The sequence below is a fragment of the Paramormyrops kingsleyae genome, chromosome 25 (assembly GCF_048594095.1).
Source record: "Paramormyrops kingsleyae isolate MSU_618 chromosome 25, PKINGS_0.4, whole genome shotgun sequence".
Taxonomy (NCBI): domain Eukaryota; kingdom Metazoa; phylum Chordata; class Actinopteri; order Osteoglossiformes; family Mormyridae; genus Paramormyrops; species Paramormyrops kingsleyae.
In genome coordinates this window covers 25850428-25876957 of record NC_132821.1, presented here as the reverse complement: position 1 = coordinate 25876957, position 26530 = coordinate 25850428, and the positions used below count along the sequence as shown (strand labels likewise).

At 47.9% G+C, this 26530-nt stretch overlaps 1 protein-coding gene across 5 annotated transcripts; it reads right to left on the bottom strand.

Moving 5' to 3' along the window:
* Positions 1-4247: 4247 nt before the first annotated feature.
* On the bottom strand, positions 4248-25491 carry fnip2 (folliculin interacting protein 2). 5 transcript variants are annotated; one of them, XM_023799235.2, is made up of 18 exons: positions 25244-25491; positions 18681-18804; positions 16374-16511; positions 15823-15923; positions 15655-15726; positions 15016-15113; positions 14857-14931; positions 13566-13637; positions 13157-13292; positions 12787-12988; positions 11600-11688; positions 10741-10887; positions 10464-10633; positions 9020-9938; positions 7484-7640; positions 6539-6739; positions 6178-6293; positions 4248-5953 (listed from the first exon to the last, which is right to left on the bottom strand). In XM_023799235.2, exons 1-18 carry the CDS (start codon positions 25429-25431, stop codon positions 5875-5877), a joined length of 3084 nt encoding a protein of 1027 aa, XP_023655003.2. In that variant the 5' UTR covers positions 25432-25491; the 3' UTR covers positions 4248-5874. The 5 variants fall into 5 exon arrangements, with proteins under 5 accessions (XP_023655003.2, XP_023655008.2, XP_023655005.2 ...); XM_023799240.2 differs by lacking the exon at positions 25244-25491 and adding an exon at positions 23848-23887; XM_023799237.2 differs by lacking the exon at positions 25244-25491 and adding an exon at positions 23635-23829.
* Positions 25492-26530: the final 1039 nt, after the last annotated feature.

Genomic DNA, 26530 nt, shown 5'->3' with positions numbered 1-26530 from the left:
GAAAAGAAATCTCTGTCGCCACCTACTTAAAGGATCCGGAAAGGCAGACGTGAACCCTGCGCCGGGTCTCTGCTCCCTGCTGCCGCCTCGGACATGCTCGGAATTACCGAAAATATCTCATATTTTGCATTTCAGTTCATCCGAAGATAAATTTCAATCGTCCAACTGTTTATGTAATGCACGGTGGCGTGGAAAGTTATTGATAACAAACATCCGTTGTCCTCCGTTGTTTTCTGGCTTTCTTTACTTAATTTCTTTCCTTCCTTTTTCCCATTCTGTATCTCTCTCTAATGATGTTTTATGTATCACAACACATCCATGTAAAGCGCTTTGGGACGACTGTTGTGAAAATGAATTGAATTTAATTGAATTGAATGAGAAATACTTATTTAAACACAATTTCAGCAGAATGACTTCTGAGAGTTGACTTCTGGTAAACATTAGTCTTGGTGTAATGGTACTCAATTAAGATCAAATCCAGTTTAAGGTGTATAGTGATCTGTACAATGTATAATATGATGCAGAGAACACGTGGCGGGGATCGAAGACCCTGGATGGAACACCAGTCCACTGGAGGGCACAGATACTTCCCAGATTATATGATGGTTCTTCATACGGCCCTTCGCAGTTTGAGAAACTACAGCATTTGAAAGTGAAATATCCCTGAGATGTGAATTTAATGATTTAATTCACTCTCCCAGTGTCAGAACTGTTGAAGTAAAAATGTCGATTTGGAATAAAATCCTTTGTTAGGTATTTTTTCTTTGTTTCAGAAGATTAACATGATTTGGAAAAAACCTTTTTGCAAATAAACTGTACAGACTTACTGTGGCTTACAGCAATGAAGATGTGCTTGCAGTTGCCATTATTATTATTATTATTATTATTATTATTATTATTATTAGCAGTAGTAGTATCCACACTACGCACACAAATGCAAGATGCTTGTATAACTGCTGAATAAAGTCTGAGGATATTTAATCTATCTGAAGTCAGAGAAATGAACAATGTTTATGCAATGCTGAACTCAGACTTGCCCAAGCTGCCGCTTCGCTATGATTGCAACATTCCAAGCTGTGAAAATTGCTGCATCATCCAGGAACGCAACCTTGGAGGAAGGGATGGTCAGTTCACTTTAGTTATTTGTAATGTCATATCCGCTGTAGTCAAGCGATGCTGCATTTCCGCTGTGGTATCAGAAAAGACTTCTTGCAATAGTACAAACATATCTGACTCCTGCTAATTCTTCCACAAACCAATTTGTAAAGGTAGTGGCTGAGGGTAAATTGAATAAGAAGCATATGTAGCTCATTTATCTGAAGTTTGATTTATTATTGTCCGACAGCATAATGCAAAAAGGGATTAGAAATTTGAAGAAAGAATGAATGCTACATTTATATAGCGCTCAAAATACTCAAAGTGCTTTACAGAACCAATGGGGAGCCACTTCAACCACCCCCACTGTGTGGCCCCCACCCCGATGGTGTGACGGCAGCCATTCTGTGCCAGGACACAGTTACTATACAGTAGCTAAATTGGCGTTGGGGCAGGAGAGAATTCACCAGTTAGATATAGGGGATGATCAGGAACAGGCATTTTTAGCCAGAACACTGAGGTATCACTTATACTTTTAAAATTTATTTTCCCTAAATATACCTACTGATCTTTTATGATCCCAGAACATCTCATCTGAAGGACAGCAACATTTTTACAGCAGTGTCCCCAACATTGCACTGGGACAATGGGATCCACACTGACCACAGGATAGGTTAACCTGTTGGCCACACCAACACCAGAACCAATCCAAGCTATCCTAGTTGGTCTCCCATCCAAGAACCAGCCAGGCCCAAACCTGCGTATCTTCAGGTGGATTACCTCATCTGAACTGCAGGTGGTACGGCTGCCAAGAAGAACATCAAGCTAAAATACATGATTATGTATTCAGTGTTATCAAATAATGAGTCTAATATTTTCAGTCACTGTAAATTTACTGCGAAGAAATCTGGCTGCTTCGCGGGTGTTAATAGCCTTGACACACTGTTTATATCTAGACAGTCACACAGAGTTGAAAAGTGTGGTATCAGCTCACTCAAAATCCTATTTCACCTGAAGATACTGCAAAGCGTCTCCTTTATGACCTTGTCACAAGATATCTGGCTCTAGATTCCTGCCCCATGCATTTATGAGATTAAGAATCGGAAGGCAATAGCATATTGTATATCAGGTAATGTCATTATCCCACCATTTTTCATAACAGCTTATAGAGTACAGGGTCACGGTGAACTGGGAGCCAGAAGTCACAGAGCACATGGCAGGGGGGGACATTGGACAGGATGCCAGAGCATCACACTAGACACCAGGTCACCAAACTCCATGTTTTTGGACTCCAGAAGGAAACCAGGGTACCCAGAGGAAATCTGCACTAAAACATGTGAACTCCACACACAGAAAAGTGTGTGTGTGTGTGTGGGGGGGGATGTCAACCCTGAGGCTACAGCCCTACCCACTGAGACATCACGGTATTCAATTAAATTATTACCTCATATATTTCTGTCACACCATCAAGTCAAGTTGGGCTTTATTGTCACAACCATTTTCAGTACGCTGCTCGCGGTGACACCAAATCCCGGTCCCCGGTATGCGGTGCTACATACATACATGAAGAGCATGGACAGACAGGACAAGGTCAACAGCACTGAGAGACAGTGTAAAAGGTAAACAATGATGGAATGTTTAGAATGGACAGAGATGGAAGCAGCAGAGCATACAAGTTACATAAGAGTAAATATCAAAGATAAATAATGACTATTGATAGCTGCATTAACGATGCAAATGGGAATAAAGTGACAAAGCATTAGCGGATGGCAGAGTTTGAGCGTGTCGAGGTTATGAATGCATGTCTATAAATGTCAGGATGAGTTCAGCGGTGATCAGATTAATAATAACCAGAAATGCAATTATCGTGAAAGAAATTTCTACGTAATTGAGTAAAACAACGTAAAAACGTAATATCGTCTTTGCTTCTCATCGGCGTTAAGGATGGCTGATCTTTTCCTGACTACGATAATCACTAACCAGAGATAAGATGAGGCACTCGGGAATCAGACGCACAGATTAACCCTTTGACAGTCAAGTTGTTTTTTTTTTTACCCGTCAGTTAACCTTCATGCATTATTCCATGTCTGTAATCTATGTCATGAATTATGAATGGCGGTTTTAAAAGTGCCTGCAATATAATTAATGGATTATGATGATTATATTTAGATAACATAGAATGCCAAATTTGCGTTACAGAGGTCATATTACCACCGGTATACGACGGCTCCCAAAGATCCATTCAACGGGACCCAAAGATAACTGGAAAACTCAAGGTGTGGTAGTAATATGTTTGATCCACTGATCGAATTCTTCATGCAGAACTGCAGGTGCATGAATTTAACATAAAAGCATGCAGGAATCAGGAAAGGGGGACTACATGTGTGAGACACCAGGCAATGGAAAGTCCAAGCCATGACACAGTCGTGTCAGTTAGGGTAAGTTCCATTATGTTTCTTACCAACAAATGTCTTTAGCTAACATCAATTCCTAACAGATTGACAAAGATGTCAGCTGTTTGCTTGAATGCATGCATCCATCTATCCATCCATCTCAGCATCTCAGGGAATCAGAGAGCACCTCAGATGGGATGTCAGTCCATCACAGGCCACGAACACATTCATACGCATTTAGATTTAAAAAAACGTGCTCAATTCATACACACTGTCTTGATTCTGCATACAAGTCCAGTAAAAATGTAGTGTTCCACAGGAAGACAGATACAAATCTCAGCAGAGAGTTCTGGTGTGACTACCAGCCATTTAAAAGCGTTCACAGCCTTCTTGGTAGGTCTGTTGGTGAATCAGTTGAAACCTCGATCCATCCATTTTATGAACACATCTTGTCGGGTTCATGGTGACCTAGAACTGCATGTGTGTATGTGTGTGTGTGTGTGCGTGCCTACACACACACACACACAAACATCTTAAAAGTCATGCTACATACTAATGCCATTACTACTAAACTTTACACCATTTAATATGTCTACTATTACGGCCTGTTTCTCTACACTGAAGTTTTGAACTTGAGCTTAATCTATGGAAACGAACTTTCTTTGCATACATTTTGAATTTTCAACAAATCAAGAAATTACTTTGTGTTCATGAACAAATCATTTGAACAAAACAAGCATAGTAGCATAAACCCAAATGTATAATAGTTCATTATCAGCATTTTAATAAACAAGAACCAATACTGAATGAAGATAAAAAGAATTTCAATCACAAGCAACACCAGCTTGAATTAAGCCTCGTGAACTTAACATTTACATATTTCTCCATACACACATTATGCAGATCTCATGCTTATCGTAGTCTACGTTATTTCTAAACCACGTACGTGCTAATACAGTGAGATCTATTCACATACACAGAGTATTAGAGTATTCTGGTTTGCTTTTTTTCATGACGACAGGAAACCAAGAAACCTTCCGAAAAGCTAACACTCGACAATCCAACGATGACAAACTGAGGTAGTGTTTAGTGTAAAAACGTTAGAAACGCAATGCTTCATCTGCATTAGAATCATCGCTAGAATTAAAGCCAAATACGCGTGTAAAATGTATAACTACAGAAGCTTCCACGGCCACTAGTTTTCTCAAAAGACTTTTTTTTTTTTGCAAAGACATCCGGGTGGAAATCCTGTCAGGTAGTAGGAAATGGTACAAAAGAAAAAATTGGTCTGCATTTGCGACGTGAGTGTTAGAAAGTCAGAACCACGCACCAGGCCCGATTAAAAGACCTAAAGGGACAAGCAGCATCCAGTCACAGTGGGTCATGGTCGGGGGGGGGGGAGCCACAGCCGATCGCAGAGTCTCCGCTGCGGGAGGGATTGCTTCCCCAGTCGTGTGGACGCAGGGACCAGAATCCAGTTTATCAGCACCCCGGCCAAGCTCTCCCTTTCCCCGTATCATGCAGGTGACAGGACATGCGGACAGTGATTGTAATCCTGTTAGCGCACGGCTGTACGTCCATTGCAATGCAGGCAGGCGCAGGGAGACCCGGGTGAGGCCCCGCCCGCTCGCCTCGTGCGGAAGGCACTCTCAATGTGATCCACGGATTTCTAAGACTGTGCATCTCATGAAAAATACATCACCGGAAATAGAGTAAAAAAAAAAAAAACAAAACATTTTTTTTTTTAAATAACTCACCATTCAGTATGCTTTAAAATGAGCAGTAAGAAATTCACCCTATGGATTCTCACTGGTCACAAAACTTAAGACTGCCCCCCACGGAAAAAAAAATACTTTAGATTTTTTAGTTAAATCGACACTCCCCGATTTAACAAAACCAACGCTGCAGAAAAATAGCCATACCTGAATAAGTAAGATTAGCATACTGAATTGTGACCATTTCACCAAAGGAAAAAAAATGTTAATACATTAAAAATTAAGAACATTAAAAACACTGTACCAGACAATTACTGTGCCAACCTCATTCTGAATATTTATGTAAACGTTTACAATGAATAAGGCATTCCCTTAAATGTCTTGGTGTTTTCGTCCCATTGTATAAAAAGTACTCAAAAAAAAACGCACACGAAAACAGGAGGAACATTTAAACAAGCAAAGATAACTTAGACATACTATTCAGCAGCAAGTCCTGAAGTGAGTATGACGTTTTACTGCTTGAACAGGTCCGCCTGCCCCATGGAACACAACCGGATGCAAGGACTGAACCACGTACAAATCAGGCTCTCTCATCTCATAATCCAGTGCCGTACTCAGTGGAAAACTGTTCATATGCTTCAGTTTGGAAGGGGGGGGGGGGGGGGGTTAATTTACAATAGTATCTGGGCGACGTGGGGGGAGTGTGTGCTGGCCACGGCTGCAAGCAGTGGGAGGTCACTGGATTCGATACTGGGGGGGGAAACACAGCCATAGGTTAGCAGCTCAAGGTAAATCCTCTATTTTTAAACAGTAAACACTATTATCTGCTTTTTGCAAATTGACCCAGAGGATACAGCATGCGACAGTGACAACATGTGAAATCCTCTCCCAGTAAAGAGCAGTCTACTGGGAAGTCATGCATAATCTATTTGTCATTTGCACTGTGTGAATGGTCGAATGAGGAGGTTACCTACCCAAGTACCAGGCTAAGCTCCTTCACGTGCACCCGCTTCTGTCCTTTTAAGTACTCGGACAGCATCTTGCTCTTGAAGTAAACCTCTTGCAGTCGATTCTCAAGGTGCATGATACACTAGGGGGCGAAAAACAGCATTCACGGTCAGAGAGCAAAAACTGTGCCAGAGGCTGTAAACAGGGGCGGGGCACTGGCTGCTGATTGGGCCCCAGAGTGTGCCTTCCCCGTCATTCACAGATTCAAAACATATCATTGGCTAATTAGGTTGGCCCCTCTCTATGAATTTTGTCCCCCACCCCCCCTCCACATAAAAACCCTCGAACCACCGCAGCTCTCTGCCCGGGAAGGAGGAAGTTACTCACGAAATCTGGGGAGATGTTGAGCTTGGCCATGTGCAGTATGGAGTGTAGCAGGTTACTGACCAAGCTAGACACCAGCACGTCTTTGCCGATCTTACTGGAGTCCGTCACCCGCCGCTGGCTCGTGGCCACCTGCACCGTCAGCTTGTCAGCGTCGGCGACGATGCACACCGCCTCCGCGATCGGCTCGTCCAAGGCGGGATGCTGAGGAGGGCCAGAAACTCAGCGCAGCCACCGCTAACGGCATCGAGCACCCAAGGAGGCTCTAACACACGTACCCCAATGCCTCAACAGCTGCTGTTAAACCATTTTACTCTTATTATGTACTTGCTTTGTTTGGAAGATGTTGCGTTCACTCTGTATGCTTGTAATTTGCGATTACCCTCGTTTGTACGTCACTTTGGACAAAAAGTTAAATAAACGTACAAGTAAATTTTCTCAAAGTCTAGAGGAGCTTTATTTCCAAGTCTAGGACCAACTAAAGTAAATATGGACTTAAGGGAAAAAAATAAATAAAAAGAGATACACAGAGCTTGTGGAAGCGTAAAAAGGCGACACGTCTATTCGTAAATTTACACTATCATCTTTTCATTCATGTATATTACTAGTATATTTTAGCTTACGTGTTCTCTGCTATAAGGTGTTCTGCATGACATGGGAGGGAAATCCAAGTTACATAAAATTTGACTTGTGCAACAGATTACTTATGTCAAGAACTGCCTGTATTGTCATTGACATTACTGACAGCAGGGGGCGTGACGGTCACAAAACTACACTTACGTTTATTTGGTTAGCAGATGCTTTGGTCCAAAGTGACATACAAGCAAGACGGAAGGGCAAAAGGGTGCCAAGTCAGGACTACATTTCTATAAACAAGCCAACATTAAGGTGGCATCACCAGATAAAGTGGATTTACGGACACAATCCAGCGACATTATGGGCACTCACCAGTACTGTGTGCTCCAAGTCGCTATACAGACACAGCTTGAGCCTCTCATCCGAGCCGGTCCCGTGCAGCACAAAATCAGGCATGTACTGCGGACAGTACCCGCCGAACAGCGACCTCCCAAAATTATTAACGTCCGGCCTGCTGAAGGTTTCAGACCTGGGGACACATTTAACACAAAAGACGTGTGAACAAACATACGAACACAAAAACAGGAGTCTGGACTCAAATGATATTTTGGTATTTTAGGCTGTTTGATTACAAACAAAATCAATCACACTTAAATCAGTCATGAAAAGTGTGTGTGTCTTAGACTGCAATGTGCTGCTGGGGATTTATAGACTTGTGCTGATAACATGCGATTCACTAGGAGTGTGTGAAAGAAATAGACTGTTCCTCTGTCATTCATACAAGCCATGTTTTGGTGACTGAATTAACAGCATACTAACAGCCCCACTCCTTAAGGGCTAAATTAACAGCATACTAACAGCCCCACTCCTTTAAGGGCTGAATTAACAGCATACTAACAGCTCCACTCCTTAAGGGCTGAATTAACAGCATACTAACAGCCCCACCCCTTTAAGGGCTGAATTAACAGCATACTAACAGCCCCACCCCTTTAAGGGCTGAATTAACAGCATACTAACAGCCCCACCCCTTTAAGGGCTGAATTAACAGCATACTAACAGCCCCACCCCTTTAAGGGCTGAATTAACAGCATACTAACAGCCCCACCCCTTTAAGGGCTGAATTAACAGCATACTAACAGCCCCACCCCTTTAAGGGCTGAATTAACAGCATACTAACAGCCCCACCCCTTTAAGGGCTGAATTAACAGCATACTAACAGCCCCACCCCTTTAAGGGCTGAATTAACAGCATACTAACAGCCCCACCCCTTTAAGGGCTGAATTAACAGCATACTAACAGCCCCACTCCTTTAAGGGCTAAATTAACAGCATACTAACAGCCCCACTCCTTTAAGGGCTGAATTAACAGCATACTAACAGCCCCACCCCTTTAAGGGCTGAATTAATAGCATACTAACAGCCCCACCCCTTTAAGGGCTGAATTAACAGCATACTAACAGCCCCACCCCTTTAAGGGCTGAATTAACAGCATACTAACAGCCCCACCCCTTTAAGGGCTGAATTAACAGCATACTAACACCCCCACCCTTTAAGGGTTAGCCAGTATTTACGAGGCAGATTTAAATCTGTCTGGAGTTCAAAGGTCACATGCAGCACAATAATCACATGGGTCATCATTCTCTCTTCCCACCTTTCCACATTCCATGTTTATATGCACCATTTAATGTAAATTATGTAGCAACTGATTGCTACACACACTTTAGTGCCTTGGTGCTACAGTCTTGTGAAAGGTGCAATATAAAAATAAACTGGATTTAACTGAGTATGAGAGACACCAGGAGGGTATTTAGGTTTTGTCTCTGATCTGTGATTTATCCTGAATGACTCCAGTGGGGAGCCTAGCTGTATTGGAGGTCGTGACAGACTCCTTCTCACATGGGGCAGGTACCTGGGTAGTGGCAGCTCCTGCTCCTCCCTGGGACCTCCGTGTGCCTCCGTTCCCCTCCGCATGCCCGTCTGCTCCGAGGAAGCCTCCTCCTCGTCGCTGTCCCCCAGGGCGCTGTCAGAGCTCTCGTTCCTGCGTATGTCCCCCGTCAGTCTGACAGGCAGCTTCCTGCCAACACTCCCATAGGAAGCAAGCCTGCCCGGGCCCAGCCTCGCTGTCGCCCCCTGCAGGCGGGAGGCTGAACTTTCTGGATTCGGAGGCGGGGTTTTCCTAGAGGGCTCCAACTCAGGTGTCTGCACCAAGTGTTCCGAAGGGCCCGTCTGGGCCTGACAGTCTGAGGGAGGTTCCTCCAGGTCGCCCCCTGCAGGACGTGTTTCAGAAGACTCCTCCAAACTCTCCCTGTACTGCCTATAGCTCTGGTCCATCTCTCTTTGCCGGGACTCCAGGTCAGAGTCCGTTGAGTCAGCACTGCCGATCCGGAACTGGACCCTGTTCAGCAGCGGACTCTGCTGGGGCAGGCAGACTGACCGAGGCCCCCGCAGGTCAGGGCTCTGTTGAGGCAGCCCCCCCAAAGCCCCCGCCCCGTCCATGTGCCTGGGTTCCGAACTGGGTGCCGCTCCAAGGCCCCCAAGAGAGGGCGGTGCCTCCGCGTCTCTAGGTTTTCCGGGGTCATCCTGGACGGAGACGACCACGTACTCGGAGCGCTCTACCTCGCCCCTCTCCAGCGTGGTGGTGAGCGTGGGCCCCCCGGGGGGGGCTTCAGCACACTGCCCGGCGTGCCTCATCACGTTCTCCTGCAGGTCTGAGCAGCGGATGAAGTAGGTGAGGACTTGGAGCACGCGCTGCACCAGCTCCCGGCGCCGCCCCACCACCACGGTGCGCGCCAGCCTCACCGGAGAGCCCACGGCCCCATACAGGTCACCTGCGGCACAGATCCAACCCACGTCACCTCACTGCGTGGGCCTTAATGTGAAAACCACATGCCAACAATGTTGCCAACAATATGAACCTCAATAGAACATTCAGGCAATAAATCCAGTACTTAACTGTGTGCTTCTAAACCATAAGGTACAATCAAACCTACCTTGCGGTCCTAGTTGAAAGTCGAACTATGTACAGTATATTTAGCCAGTGTTGTCCCATTATTGTCTTGCTTGTCGCATTTAGCGTAAAGCCGTTAAAGTCTCGGACAAACGCCGTCTTGTTTCACTGTACGCCTGCATATTTTGATAATAAACGAAACTTTATTCTAAAGCCTTGCATGATAAGGTGCAATGCAGCCCGTCGCCACAAGGAGGCAGCATCGCTCAACGCAGTAAAGTAGCACTCCCCATTCATAGCTATCTGTCTGAACCATGAACATCTCATCTGGAGATGCTGCGGGGTTTATTCAGAATGTTGGAGGACAGAAATGCGCCCGTTCCCCGCGACAGCAGCTGGCACTCACCCAGCTGCGCCCATAGAGGGTTGTAGGGGTGGGATTTCGCCAGCATGTCCACAGTCTGCGACCTTTGCTTCTCGGAGAACGCTTTGATCGGCGGGTGGTCACTGGGCATGACGGTGGGCACCCAGGCCAGGTGGTACGTCAGCACGGCTGTCAGCAGGGCGGCCAGAAAGCTGGGGGGAGGTGGGACCAGAAGCGGAGGGCGGTCACATGACATGAGGGGACAGAGCTGGACATCTGGACGTGGGGAAGGCGGGGGGGGGGGGGGGGGCAAACTGACTGGCTCTTGGCCGTGTGCTCCGTCAGCAGGGTGAGCTCCTGCAGGAAGCGCTGGCACAGCGGGCTCTTATCAGCCGCCTGGGACACCATGGTCAGCCACACGGGCTCCGTGACGCGGGGGGCCATGTACAGATTCCAAATGGTGGTCCTGTCAGGGGACGGGGGGGGGGTCACATTCTGATATGATCCAGCTTCACAGGGCCATGTGATTCAGAAGGCTTGCGGCAGAACGTACATCTACGGCTGGACGTCTTGTGATCCGGCCATCAAAATTTCATTCAGTATGCCAGTCATTAGCATACTTATGTCTGCGTACTTAGTATGCAGACATAAGATACACACTGTAAAACTTTAGCGATATTAGAAAAACAGTAGTATGAAATCATTAAAATAGCCATAGTAATAATAATAGAGCATGATACATTTATATGTTATAGAATAACATACGAGTACAATATATAGTTAATAAAATATTATTAAAATGCAATAGATACTTATTTACATCATCTTTGCTGCTACATCTTTGTACATATTACTATATTTCCACTTGTATTATTATTATTTAATAATGCGAATACTAATACTGGCCACCCTACTTGCATTTACCATCATTTAAGTGTCAGGCTGCAAGGAGACATGCAAGTAAGGATTTCACGGTATTTTAGTGGTCTGTACATTATATATACGACAATACAATCGCGAATCACGTCCTTAATATTCTATCAGATGATAGACCCTGATCGCTCCCGTACCCCACTTTTTAACGCAGTCGTCATTTTCCGGGGAGGGGGCAGGATGTGGAGTTTCAGCGTGAAAGTAGGGCAGCCGCGCGAGGCTCTGGGGGCGCGTCTGTCACTCACCGGAACTCCCCCAGGGCATCCATGACGCGGCACAGGTACACCTGCACCCTCTGGCTGGACTCGGCGATCCTCCGGCACAGGATCATCGCCTGCGGCATGAGCGGCCAGGCCGGCGGAACGAGGAGAGGGAAAAAAAAAAAAAAGGAGGTTAGCATTCTAGCCGAGGAGTGCCGTGTGGAGGAGCAAGAGGCCACGTACTCCTGCCTGGGGCATGGGGGGGGGGGGGGGGGGGTTCGCAGCAGGGACGGGCTAAAAAACAGCGGCCTGAGGCAAACACAGTGCCAGATCGGGGGCGGGGGGGACGGATAAATAGTCGCAGCAGGACAGATGCTGCTTGAAGCACACGACCCCTTTTAGCTTCCCGGAGCTCAGTGACAAGCTGGATGCTGCAAGCAAGCGCCACCAGGCCCCATACGGATAAAAACCGGATCGTTTATCTTTCACCGTCTCCTGGGGATTTCTGACCTCTCCTAGAAGTGAAATGAATCCCTAAGAATTTAAAGGCGTATTATAAAAACGCAATCGCCCGATTAACATGCGAGTTACAAGGTCACACATCCTGCCACGCAACTTCCATACCAATGATGTATATGTAAACGTTCATAGACACCGACGAGCCAAAAGATAATGACCATCCTCATGTGATGTGAATGACGTCGACCATCTCGCAAAAGCCGCGCGTGTCAAGGTGTGGGATATAAAACACGGTAAGCTAGTATTCAATAGCTGTAGTTGGTGCAGAAAATAGTGGCAGCAGTAAAGACCTGAGTGACTTCGATGAGGCACCAAATTGTTCAAGGCGTCTCAGTCAAATACGGCGAGTGAGAGCGGTTGAGGAAGGAAACAAAATAAAAAAACCACACAAAAAAAAAAAAAACGAACTGCTGACAGGATGTTGCACCATTTTTACAATATAGCCAACATCATTTGCTTCACACGGGGGTAGTCATACGTTTCAGCTCATTGTTGTATATTTGGTTGTATGTGGTTCAGTTTCCATAGGAACCCAGATACCACCATTAAAGTCCTACAAGCAGGAGCTTCCAATGGAAAAACCACATCATTCGATTATTCCTCCAACTAAAAATCCTCTTAAAATTACGCATCCGCTTTGTACTTTGGGGAGCGACTATCCCAACGGGGACGGCTATCGCTAGCTACCTACAGCCTCAGCGGCTGTGCCGTACCTTCTCGATGGCAGTCTTCAGCTTGTTCATGTGGGATTCGAAGAGCGGGAAGTGGGAGAAGAAAAAGTCCTGGAAGCTCCTGTTCTCCTCTTCCTTCTCGGGCAGAGAGAAGATGATGCTGACGGCGATCTTCTTCCGCCGGATGACGGCCGGGTTGGAGCTGCAACTTTCGTCCGATAGGCTGAATATCTCCTCGTTGCCCCTGCAATGTGACACCTGGATGTTCATCTATGGGGCCATCTGTGGAGCAGGATCCAACGGCCGGTCTGGAAACCTCGAGAAGGGGAGTGCTGATAAAGGTGGCGGAGAACATCTACCTAGGGCTTACTGGAGCCTCGCGAGACGATAGCGTCTGGGGATCGGCACTCACCAGCGGGGCACCGGCCCGTTCTCCAGGCTGGTGGTCTGGCTCCTCAGCCAGCGTCGCTGGTAGCTGCTGGCACAGCTGCTGGTGAGGGAACTGCTTGGGGATGGTAGAGGGGTGACCAACAGGCTGCTGAGGGAGGCTGTGTGTGTTGGGGGGGGGGGGGGAGACAGACCGTGAATGAGCACACAGCCACATGGGGGGCATTTTTAACCATTCTGGTTAGCCTATCAACTAAAGGACACCTTTCCCCTACAAATTAAGGCAGTTAAAGAGATATCAGAACTAGGTACAGATGATTATGTTACTTGCAACACATTGGTCCATTGATAATGACGACCGTTCTGGTTGTGAGAAAACACGTTTAATGTCCTCAATGAGCCTCTGTAGGGAGTGGGAGGAGCCCAGGCAGTACCTGATCGGGCGATGCCGCTGTCTCCGTCTTCGTTGTGTCCTCTGCTCGGCATGTCTACCGGGGTGCTGTGAGCTGAAAGTGCGTCACATGTGGTTATCGCGGTGAATCGGAGTGATTCGGACGCCGAAACGCCACAAGTCCGGCCCACATCGAGGAGAGGGGAACGTGCGAGGGTGGGGTGGGGGGCAAACACAGATCTCTCTGGATGTTTCAGGATGGTGACGCGGTCACCACATATGCAGAGCAACAGCACACGACTCACAGCGAGACCAGTGATCTGGCAACCATGCATGTGACGAGCAAAGGTGCTGGAATCCGGGAATTCCTGGCAACCGGACACTGGATAACACACCACGCTGGACTCTTCCATGGAATACACAGCTCAGGGAAAGGAGGGATCCAGCATGGAAGAGGATTACAGGCCACCTGGACACTTATCTACCCCGACATAGTTCTTATTTATGAGCTTAGACCACAGTATTATAATAATCTATCTGAATTTTTTTATTTTGTCCAGGTTACTCTTTGGGACACCAGTGCTGTAAAGGATTCTGTATAAAAACAATTTTTAAGGAAAACCGCCCAGTTAAGTGTCCAGGCAGTTCATCCCGTCATGCTCATTTTGTTGGAGAAACTCAAAGAGGGTGTTGGGGGTCTGACCACAGTGACCGGTGGAGAACAGCGCCCACAGGAGGAACCCAGCTGAAGTGCGGCACAGCACCTGAGAGAATCAGAGGGCAGACGGGCAGCGGCCACCGGATATTCCTCTCTACCTTTGATTGTCAATGCTGACGATCAAACACACTCCTCTGATTGGTCAAATTCAGGAATTCCATCTTAAACTGGCACTGCGTGTTTATTGGTTAAAGAATTTGTGCATTTCATATAGTTTTTTCTGACTTGATCATGTGACCCAATAACGACATTCCAGCATTGGGATGGTTTTCATCAATTTACTATCGTTCCTTGGTATTTGCGTTCCTGCTACACAAAAGGTAAAAGGCATGTTGGGGAATATCAAGTTTCTCAATGGGAATTGTAGCACCTAGCTGCAATTCCCACCCACAACACAAGGTTGGATGGCAGACGTCAAACTTCGGGTGGAATTTCTCTTCAGCACAAACGAAACGAAACGAGACGATTCTCCCACGTGGACGGCCCTCTGATTCTGCCGGTGCCATGTGCCCCTGTTGCCGTGGTGATGGCTGGGAGGGGGAGGGGGGGGGGGGGGCCGGTTAGTGGGGGCGGGGCCGTACGCTCTGTGTGGCTCACACCGGCATTCCACACAAACCTGCAAAGAAAGAGGCGCTCCGGGCGAGGCGGAGGGGCCCCAGCTGCGGCCTGTCGCCGCGGGGCTGCGAGACCCCTGAAAGAAGCACGGGGGGGGGGTCAGGAAATAGCGGCAGAAATGTAGGCGGGGGGCGGATGGACCGAGGGGGGTGAGCTTTACCTATGCTGCTGCTGTTCTGGCTCGCTAGTCCGCTCTGGCTAGGACAGGACTTCCCCGCCGCCGGCTCCTGGTGGATGTACTCGAAGCTGTCCTGTAACCTGTGCAGGGACGCAGACACACCACTCTGTGACCAACACTCCCCACTTCCAGCAGGAGGCGCTAACGAGCAGGCCAGCACGCTAACGAGCCGTCCGAACCCAGACCCGTTACTTATGTTGCTTGGATTCATCTTTCCTAAAGATTTATTTATTGTTTTTTTTTTATTGCGCATCAGTTTTAGCAGATGCTCTTATCCAACGTGATGGACGTTTTTGAGAAGGCAGAGTCAGCCAGTCCCTGGAGTGACTGGGGGTTAAGGGCCTCGCTCAGGGGCCCAGTGGTGACATTACTGGGATTTGGGATTTCCGATCACAGGCACAGTGTCCTATCTTACTGAGCCAGACATCGGCCCCATAAATTAAACATATTATTATTATTATCATTGTCATATTACTGAAATGATTCCACTCTTTGGGTAAATCGTGATATTAATTCAGCTTTTTCCATTGTCACATGGAGCTTATTTTGGGTGCTGGTCCGGTTCGGCCGTTTCCCCCATCAGCTTTATCCGACATTTATTCGGGGGAGGGACTCCATTACGTGCTCGTGCTCCCGGTGGTGCTGCCAACTCGGGTGGAGAAGACCTTGCTGACCATCAGCTGAGGCGGAGACCTTTCCGGGAAAGAGGAGACGGGAGTGACTTTAGGATAAGTGCCGACACTCCCTCCCCAAACCCCATGGTGCGGTGGCGGGGGGGGACTCCCTCACCGGATGTAGTGGATCTTTAGCGTGGAGCCTCTGTAGCTCATGGCGACGGAGCCGAACATCATCTCGCCAAGCATGTTGACATCAGAGGCGGGCCTTGTGTACTGGGGGGGAGGAGACATGTTGTTCAGGAAGAGGAAGGGAGGGGAGGATGAAGAGGAATAAAAACGAAGGACCGCGCAGAGGATCAACTGACCGATGTTAAAATTTATATGAAAAAGACAACCACTCCTCATTTAGAGACTACCCTGGGTAGCCATCATTTGCGAACGGTAATAAAAAACTAATTTCTGATCAAAGCCAGCATTTACAATCAAATTTCGTACACTTGACCACAACGCACGCCAGATTGAGAGAGATCTTTGAAGGAGAGTGTACAAGATGTTCTTAAGTGTCCACTTCATGAAGTATACAAGAAATGCGTACAAAAGCATAGTCGCGGTCAGGCCTTGATTACCGTTATTTTTCACTCAGCAACCGTTTAGCTTAACGACGTTTCGGTCGTTTAACGAGGAGCGGTTTTATAAACGCGTTAACGGAGGCAGCGCTCTCACCTGGTAGCTAGGCAGGGCTTCCCCGTCGCACGGCTGGCAGGCTGCTGGCGCGCCGGGGGCGTTGATGGTGTAAGCCCCACTCCGATGAGCCTTATAGCACCTGGTTTGCGTTTTCGTCTGGGCGTCATCGCTGTTCTTCTGGAGGACAACGAAAACGTACACGGATGAGGCTTCCGCCCTCACTACGCACCCGACCTGCGTCATGCGCCGACCTATCTACTCTGCCTGTACAGGCTAGCACGTATCAGGACCGCCACCCAGGTAACGAAACAGACCAGACAGGGGACAGCTGTCAGAAGGAATGGATTAAAAAATAAAAACAAATTTTAAAAAAGATGGAGTTTGACAGGCTGCCTGCACCCAATTTGAGAATAAGACAGATCTTCAGATGCGAGAGACCCTAATGGTGCAATAAATCGATACTTTATTAATCGCCGTGGGAAAATTGTCTTTACACCTCCCTCAACTTCCTCTTTGCAGAGTAAGCTTCTGCGAAGGGCAGCCACCCGTAGCAGCGCCCAGGGAGCTGGGGGTTAAGGGCCTTGCTCAAGGACCCGCAGACGTGCTGAGGCTGGGTTTAAACGGGCGACCTTGTGATTACAGACACGACATTGGGCGTGATATACCAGCAGAGTGTGGCTCAGAGGGTTAAGATGCCATGCCAGTGATCAGAAAGTCGGTGGTTCAAATCCCGCGACCGGCTGAGTGATGTAACTGTCGGGCCCTTGAGCACAACCCTTAACCCCAGGGATGTTGCTTTTCCAATAATGCATGTAGCTCTAGATTAAAAGCATCTTCTAAATAAATCTATCGGTTCTCCACGTTTTCCACACCAAGAAAATGAATAGACTGAGTCTTGCTGTTTAAAATGCGACAGGAAACAGAGGCGGACACACACAACCCCAGAAAGCGTCCACTCCATTGTATCTATCCCGCCCCCCCACCCCGCACACACACAGATCTGCTACTCTGTTATCTAACCCAGCGTGACTCCCCAGCAGCACATAAAAAACAATCATGGTCACGCGCTCCCGTTAACATATTGGCCGGAAAACCCGGTCCCCTGTTCCAGTGGGTCGGCCTGACGATGCCTGCAAGGAAAAGCAGGACTGGAGCAGTCCAATGCAGAGAAAGGGGGTGATATCTACGCATAACATTTACTTCTCTAGATTAAAAACAAAGCGGTACCTCAGCGTATAAAGGCTGATATTTGCCGCGGAAACCTGCCAGGGTTTAAGAAGCCCAGAGGTGGAAGGGGTCAGTGAGAGAGCTTCAGGCCGGCATGGGGTTCGATTAAGATAACGAAACAGGGTGTGAGAGTTTTACCCAGCTTGAGGCCCACGTGCTTCTGCAGACGGGCTGCCAAAAATAACAGCTATATGACCCACAATACGCACGGAAAAGCCGAGGCATGTTCCTCGCGGAGCACAGGCCGAGACGGGGGTGTCGTCTCGCTCGTAAAGCGTTTTTGCACGCGTTTGTTTGTAATCAGTATCCGTTTGTTCCTGCGCTGACAGAAGCTCTGTCTCACAAGCCTTCTTCAGCCTTTGGGAGGCGAGGGGAAAGAATCCGGGATCCGGGGTGCGAGGCTGGGAAGGGACGGCCCACACAGAAATGCAGGCCCCCCCCTGGCTGCCCGCAGGGCATTCCCCACATTGCATGCGCAGCCAAACTCGCTCCTGTTTTTCCCTCTCCGGCCGGAGCCTATGGAGTCCCAACCCCCCCACCCCACCGGCGAAGAAAAGCGGTCAGTGATTCGGCCAGTCATCCGAGAGTCACCTGCTCTCTGACACTGACCCAGCATATGTGGCCCCCGCTCCCCGCCCCCCCCCCCTCCACGGCGCTGCCCAGACGTGTGGGCGGTAAACTCCCTGACCTATTTGGGCCACGCACAGCAGCTGATCACTGAGACCTGTCATGAGATGCTTACAAACTTGGATTACCGGGCATGTGACTTTCCTCCCTGGGGAGGGATGGGGGGGGGCTTTGAACTGGAGGCTTCACCTCACCCCCCCATCACAACACATGGAGACACTTCTACCCCCCTCTACGTCAACTTCTGTTGGTCAGACTTTTCTGATTACGATGCTGATGGGAGGGTGAGGAGGGGGCATGACAGGACAGAGGGTCTAACACTGCTACCCCTGCAGGCTTGTTTAACTACAGTCACCTCAAAAAACCCGCATCAGAAGGGAGAATTAAAAAGTATTGCTAAAGATGTCAAGCGAAACATACGTGGCCAAGAAATGTTTACCACATATGTCACACTGACACGTCATGCACACACACACACGCCACGCCTCGTACCTGGTCCGCTGCGTCTAGCTTCCGGATGGCCTTGGAGTCGAACAGGACCTGCCGTCCCCTACGCTCGCAGTCCTGGTAAACGATCAGGCGGATCTGATTAAGGTCCAACTCCGACGATGCCCAGCTGGGGAGAAAGAAAGAGCCCGGAGTTGGTCCTGGGTGCAAATTTAATGCCCGCCCAGCACATGCGGGAGGACAATGATCCAGGGAACACAAAAGCGGCCAGAGGGATTAGCCTAGCTGATGGTAAATAAGGGCTGAACGCAGTAACCCTTACTGTGCACCCCGACTCATAGGTCTGCAGGACACGAAACTGAACAAACGACGTGCATATTAATGCGGAAGCTTTTAGCACAAATGCTCACATTTGTTATGGGAATAAATTGGAAACAATGGATCCAACACCAACAGCTATGTGTATAAACCATGTGGAAAGCTGCCAAGGCGGCTGCGATTCAGGGGAACGGAATCACAGTAAATGCGACAACGAGCGAGAGAAAAGTCAGATTTCCTCCGGAACAAACTGCCTTTCAGTGACATTTTTAAAGGCCGGGTTTCGACATGACACATCAGCGCGAAGCGCACCCCGGCACGATTGCCTCCTTTCTAGATCAGATCTGCCAGAAATAAAACGAGCGCTCGGGAGATTCTAACCCGAGGAGACGGCGGAGATGGGACAGGAGGAGAAGAGCGTCCAGTCCCCACTCACACACGGCACGCCTTCGGACACCGGCTTCTCGCAGGAAAAGTGATCTCCGTACCTGCTCTCCATCCTGGCGTCCCTCCCCAACAGAGGGGGGGGGGGTGAAGTAAAAAATAAAAAGCGTCCCAGCAGCTTTCCTGCACCGGTGGGGCAATGGTTATTATTATCCCAGTTTGGAGCCCGTCCTGCAGCACAAGACTGTCAGATGACCTGGGGAAGCAGGGCAGGGCTGCTGAGGGCGGCCCGCCAGCTCCGCATCCCGCGGGAAAGCGCCCCCCCCGGGACACGTCGCCAGGGAGTCACCGCCCCCCCACTCCTCACCACCACCAACTCCCTGCCTCTACCCTTCCTGCCGTGACACCCCCTCTTAGTAGGACAGATGCCCTCCGGTGGCCTCAGAAGAGAGCCCCCCCCCCCCCGGCCAGGATGGCAGAAAGCAGCCGCCGCCACCCCCCTCGTTTGCAAAGCCAGCGCCCTGTTGAACTTGCCCGTCGACCCCCCATCCAGCTGCATGGCACCACGCCAGCGGGAGCACATTGCCCGCTTTCTGAAGGGCGGACAAACCCCCCCTTTATGCTGCTGACGGTAAGAATCTGCCGGCTAGCGCACTGCCCCCCCCGAGTTGGGGGTGCGTGAGCTGGTAGTGCGTGTCACCGTGGAATCAAAGGGCAGGCACAGTGAATCCAGTTACGAATCCAGCACTTCGCTTTCCTCACGTGTGCCCCCCCCCCCCCGCCCCAAATTGGAGGATGTTACTGGACATGAAACAAAAACGAAAAATGAAAAGGAAAAAAAAAAAGGAAAGGAGGGAAAACATTTGGGGGGGGGGGGGGGGATGGGGACTGCTTGTAGTTGCTGGGGGGGGATAATCGACGCCATAGCAGGATAGGATAAAGGCTCGATGGGAGGCGTCACCAGGGGCTGGACCACAGCGCCGGGTCAGCAGCCCCCACTGATCCCAGACCGGACCGAGTGACCTCCGGAGCTGTCTGCGGTCTGCCACTCACAACTGCGGGATGAGCGAAGGACCGCCCCCCACCAACGTATCGCTCTAAAACTTCAGGAAGCAGGAATAAAACTGGGGGGGTACCTAATTTTTCCATTATATTAAACCTTCAAAGCATTACACCATGCCATGTTCTGTCAGCATTTTCAAAATGCTAATCCCATCTCCTGAGGTCTTGGTTACAAAATGTGCCAAAAGCGCTACGGTATACCCAAATACCCCAATAGCTACGGTATACCCAAATACCCCAATAGCTACGGTATACCCAAATACCCCAATAGCTACGGTATACCCAAATAGCTACGGTATACCCAAATACCCCAATAGCTACGGTATACCCAAATAGCTACAGTATACCCCAATATATTGTACTTAGTGCTGTGCAAGGCTACCCGGAATTAATCATTCAAGTATGTTTATTATGACATAGGATTAAAAAAAAAAATACCAACAACGGTGTTATAACTTGAGAAAAAAACAATTGCGAACCATTATTAGCTGCCTACAACCAACTAACCAGCTTATCTAAACTAATACAAGTAAACCTGTCTCCCTACTCCAGAGTTAAACTCGTCCCTCCTTAACCCCTCTGTCACGCGCGGGTCGACGCCCGTCGTGACACCTTGTCTCACCTCAGCACGTGCTTTTAGTGACACAGCGTCTGGCAGAAAGTGCTGGAACCGCACCCTGCAAGTTTTCAGGACGAGGAACGTCGTGTGAAATCGGGAGCGCTGGGACACAAACAACCCTGCGGAAAGATCACCTTACGGAGCTGAGAACCACGGACGGCCTTCTTTTAGGGGGCTAGTTATCATCTCACAGGAATGTGAACAGTAAGATGGGATCCGGGCAGGACCCTGATTTAGGAAATCGACTGGAATCTGTGGGACAGAAAAACTCGAGTTGCCGACTGAAGGATTTTTGTTTTTTAATAGCCGCCACATACAAAAACAGCAAATGATGGGTAACGTCTCCCTTCAGCGTCTAAAATGATTACAAGGATAATTAAGGCTCGTTGGTGCTGAGCACTTCATGGGAAAGCGGCCCTTCACACTCAGAGGAGGCCATCATACCGTTGGGGAAGCCCCAACCTGCAGGACTGGCGTGGGGGGAGAGAGAGCAGAGACTTTCCTCTGAGGAGTCACGCTAGATCCAGTCGCCCCGGTGCCCTGCTGTTGGGTAATGCTGGGTAATCTTGGGTAATCCTCTTCATGCAATACACACACCAGCCCGGAAGAGGGAACTCCCTCTGGACACTCGCTATAACGCAACTCCCCCCCCCCCTCCGAGAAGCAGAGCTTCTTACGATCAGGCTGCTTCACAGTCTATCAGCGCGCTAGCTTAAGGGTGAGGGAAGACAAAAGATCACCCCACCCATACTTACAATGGCACAGACTTAATCATGTGAGCAGACAGTCATATGACATCTCCTAGCAACTGCACGCTGCAGGCATCAGCTGCTTTTATGGGATGTAAAACCAATATGTACTGAAACAAAAACAGTACAAACTCAACCCACACAAGTCTTCTTGCCGCTGAGATTTGGCGCAGGTATAATTCAAGGACAACTAAGTCAGTGACGTACCACACCATATTACTCCACGTCAATCAGGAAAAAGGACTAGAAAAATCTACAGTCAAAGCTGAAAGTGCTGAAAACCATTAAAGCGCCTGATGATCTTTAGTTGCAGCAATCAACCCAAACGGAGCTCAAAAGCAATTCCACTGTGAGCTGTAAATTGCCACCCCGGCAAACGTTCACGCTCGCCTCGTGAATTTATGCAGAAATCAGCCCGGAACACGTGTGCCAGGTGGCACCCTGACGCAAAAGGGGTGCAACGTTTGCCACCAGACCCAAAGATCACAGAAAAGCCAGGCTGCCTTATCTGTGAGACCAGGGAAGCGACGACACCCGTGATGGAGACATGCGGTTATTTCCAACCATCCCTGACACCGAAACGGGATAAAAGCGCTAAAATAAACGCTGATTTCAAACCCAACAGTTCAATGCACTGTTCAAGCACTCAAACATTTCTGAACATTCCAATTACAGTCAATGACATTCCTCCACTCACAAAGTAGCAGTTTCATAAGGTCCAGACCACAAAAAGACCTACCCCCCCCCAGACAGTCCAAACCGGGAGATTCTGACCATGGGTCACACAGCGAAGGGGCAGCGTGCTCAGCACACACGTGCCTGCCGCTATTGACTTTTATTTCCTCGCAAACATGTGACAGGCTAGAACAATGACCCACAGAACAAGCCGCTGACGAATCAAAAATACAACCGCAGAATTAAAAATCAGCTCTGTTGTCTTCCTGTATCTATAAACACACTTCCACAAAAAAAAAAAACAGCACACATTTCCAAATGCTTATAACTTTGCTAGTCTTTGAAAAGCTGTTGATCATGATTCCCCCTCCACCAACCAGTCCTTCAAACGTTCAAAGCCAGGCAGGTAAAAGTCATCCCCCACTGATCTCTAGCAGACCTTAGTCAAATAGAATCAATAACGAATCACAAAGAGCTCTGCCTATCAGGCAGTCAACCAGAAGGATTTTACACCCACGACTGGTGCATGGTGGTGACCATCGTATCCAATATATCAGTACATTTCATGCATAGAATAAGCTGCATTATTTTTTATATATATCTGACATTTCTGGGAACTGGTCTATGTAAGAGGAAGCTGTCTTACTCTTAGTAGTCCCCACTTCCTCTCTCACTCTGGACATTCAGCCTGTCCATCACATTCCGAGCTGACCCAATGTCAAAATATTAAACCTGCGACACGTCCAACCTCTTCCGAATGAAAAACCACAATGCGAATAAGCTACTGACCTAGAATCGACCCAGACTGAACTCAGCCGGATTACGGAAGAAGACCAATTTAGAGGGAAAATCTCCGGAAAATTAGCTGACCAGAACCTGTGACTCGCTAGCATCTACTCTGCCGTTAATCCCACCAAACTGCCAAAGGTTGCTGCTGACTAATTAACTCGCCCTTATCCAACGATCACATTCCGTAAGCTGATCTGCAGATACAAAAATCAACAGAGACAGCCAGCTCTCCTTAAAATTTAAAAACAGATGAACGGAAAAGCGGACCCCCATTTAAACAGCATAATGAATACTAAAACAATTGAGCTACACACAAATAATACGTGCCCACTGACCAAAAGTTAAATTCCACAGAGTGCATCAAAAATTAGGAGGGGGGGGGGGGGGGGAGCCAGCGACTTACTGCATCCAGTTGTCCAGAGGCCTCACAGGGCTACAGGTGTGTGGACGCCATTTACAGCACAATGCACACAGCGCCTTGGTATATTTCCCCATCTTTCCGCCCGGGTCATTTAAACAACAAACTCCTCTTGTTAACCCGGTCAAACTACTGCAGGGCAGGACTGACTCGCTCTATGTCCCGGCCAAAGGAGAAGTTGTATAAAAGAGGACGAACCCCGTCATCTTCAGATCACAGGAGCAGTCCACTCCAGCCCTGATTCATTTTCACATCCACATGACTGCAGTGAATGGAGTTCTCTTTCCTTTTTCAAACAGTCTGACCCACAGTTGCGCAATGCATTGACTTCACTACCTGTCATTTTCCCTATACTCTGATACAGGGACCAAATTATGGGAAGAATCAAAAGAAAAACAAAACCCCAGTGCATGTTCCTTAAAGTCTTAAAATACAGCATCGACGCATCCATTTTAACTAAATCTGATTTAGTTAAATCCATTCCTTGATTTACCTTTGTACCTTAAAGCATGCATAGGTCAATAGAACAAGGTATTCTAACTTACCACACCAAAAGGTGGGTAATTTTAGCACTTCAATGCTGTTTGTTACTGTGAGGTCACCATTCTGTAAGACTCAAAGAACCCCCCAAAAATGGAGACAACCAAAGCATTCCTATCCACATGGTACCTCTGACAAGTTCCTGCCTGCATATATTTTTTTTTCTTCCAGAATGAAGTTAAAGGCGAGCCGAAAACATGCAGAGTTTTGTATTCTGAAAAGCAGCACGTTACATTCCTGCAGTATTGCGCCTATGTCTGGCGTTGGGGAAACTGAGATGCGTCTGGCGTGAAGTTCTCCGCCGACCTGCAAAACTCCTAAAAAGGACCTTGGGGGGGCATTCGTACCCCATTCGGGATCGCCTGCAGATCAGTGTCTCGACCGTGAATGAACTTGCATTAGAAAACATACCTACATGGTAACTTCATATGTGCATCTAATTGCAAAGCATCTGATGTAAATAACAGATCTACTCTGCTGTGTCATTTTACACTGGTGTCACGAGGACGTCCAGGACTCATAGCCCACCCCCCCCCAAAAAAAAGGGAATTATGTTGAGAAATTGCTGGAAAATGATGGAGAGAAACGTGGTCGACCCCACTTATTAAAAACATGCGCAATATGAGCAGGGAGCAGATCGCCAAGAGGATCGCGTTTATGGACCAGCCGCCCGGTTCGACGCCCGTCCGGCGCTCCACCTGGCAGTCATATGACTCGGCTGGCCGGGCACACGGCCGCGGGTAATGCGCCATCTGCCTGATGTGCGGTACGTGCATGGGAGGGGGGAACCGTCCCCATTGATCAAGGAAAATAAAGGCAATCCCCTGGTTTCGCTGGTCACATACAAAGAGAGGGCTGCTCGTGGTTTTTTGCTGCTCCAAGAAATGGGACAGAGTCTTATGCAAAGTTAGCGCCAACCGAGCGCGGATTTTTAAAATATATTTAGTATCTATATAGCTGAAATTAAAAAAAAAAAAAGAATCCCACGAATCCAACAGCGAGCACGTTTGCAGCGTCTGCTTAGCACCCCCCTTCGGACCGTGTCCGCACCTACCATAAATCCGGACCCGGGTAGTCCTTGGCGGCAGCCGCGCCGGCCTTTTTGCTGAAAAGCTTCTGGAGCAAAGTGGGAGCCATGATGTCCCGTTTCAGAGGCTGCCGGGTCGCCCCGCACGGTCGCGACGTGTGGCCATGGCGGAGAGACGCCGCTCGCAGACTCCATGGATCGCTTATCGGAGTCATATGACGGCGCGCTCAGCCCCGCGGCCACGCGTGCGGATTAGGGCGGCACGCTCTCTATTGGTCGCGAGAGGCCGTGCACGCGTCCATCGGAGTGCATGTGTAGGTGCATGCATTCGCTCCAGCAAATTTGATTAAATATCAGATAGCATGCATTTATTATAATTATTATGTTATGCATTCTAGATTTTTTTTAATGGTGCATGTCGTATTTGTAATCGGATGCATGCTTACATTGCTGCATGATTGCATGGTGAGTAAATAGGATTTTGTGAGAAGCGCCTTGCTGGAGAATTAATGTTATTTGTATAGTATTGTGACACTGCGGCGGTTGATTTGGACTAATTAGTATTAGCAATATGCTTTGAAGCGGTTTCTCGCCTATAAGAATTTCTGGAAATGAGGTAATATTTCTGAGGTCACTTATATTGAGAAAAATATGAATGAATACTCTCTGGTGACTGCCCCCACTCGCTCAGTGCGTTTGTTTTTATCGACCATGGCTACCAACTTGTGGTGAGCTCAAGAAAACATTAATAAAGACACGTTTCTCGCATTCGCGCATCACATGTATCAGACATGCCACAGTAAATGTGAGATAATTTCTTTTTTAAAAGAACGACTGCAATTTTTTAGAGTGAGTGCAATTTGTAAATAAACATTTTTATGACATTATTGTTGGTCTTTGTAAATAGAATTCTAAATTAATGCATCTCTGTTAACATTACAACTACCAATGTTTAGTTTTTTCTACGTGTCTTATGAACACAATACAGAAATGCAAGAACAAGACATAAGTATTTGGCTATTTTAAAACTTTTTGACAGGTTAAGTATTCAAATGGTTACCATTGCATACTATTCTGAAGGCGAAGAGTTTTTTGTTTTTCTGTTTACTTGGAAGCCTTATACCACAAAAATGTATACCCAAGGGCCGGTTTGCACCTGGGTTGTTTATTCTAATCAGATTTTAGATGTTGTTTATAACGGACATGTTATTTATGGTAAATCTTTAGTCAAAGCTAGTGTTCTATTCAAAGTAATATTTATCTATATATGTACATGCATTTTATGTATATTTATGTGTGACAGAAATTATCCAT

What these genes read in the sequence shown, in the direction of transcription:
- fnip2 (XM_023799235.2), bottom strand. Translation starts at nt 25,431, where the DNA reads ATGACTCCGATAAGCGATCCATGGAGTCTGCGAGCGGCGTCTCTCCGC. An exon ending in TACCCGGGTCCGGATTTATG is followed by an intron (nt 18,805 to 25,243) that starts GTAGGTGCGGAC and finishes CTTTCTCCCCAG; the next exon opens with CTGGGCATCGTCGGAGTTGG. An exon ending in CTAAAGATCCACTACATCCG is followed by an intron (nt 15,727 to 15,822) that starts GTGAGGGAGTCC and finishes TTTCCCGGAAAG; the next exon opens with GTCTCCGCCTCAGCTGATGG.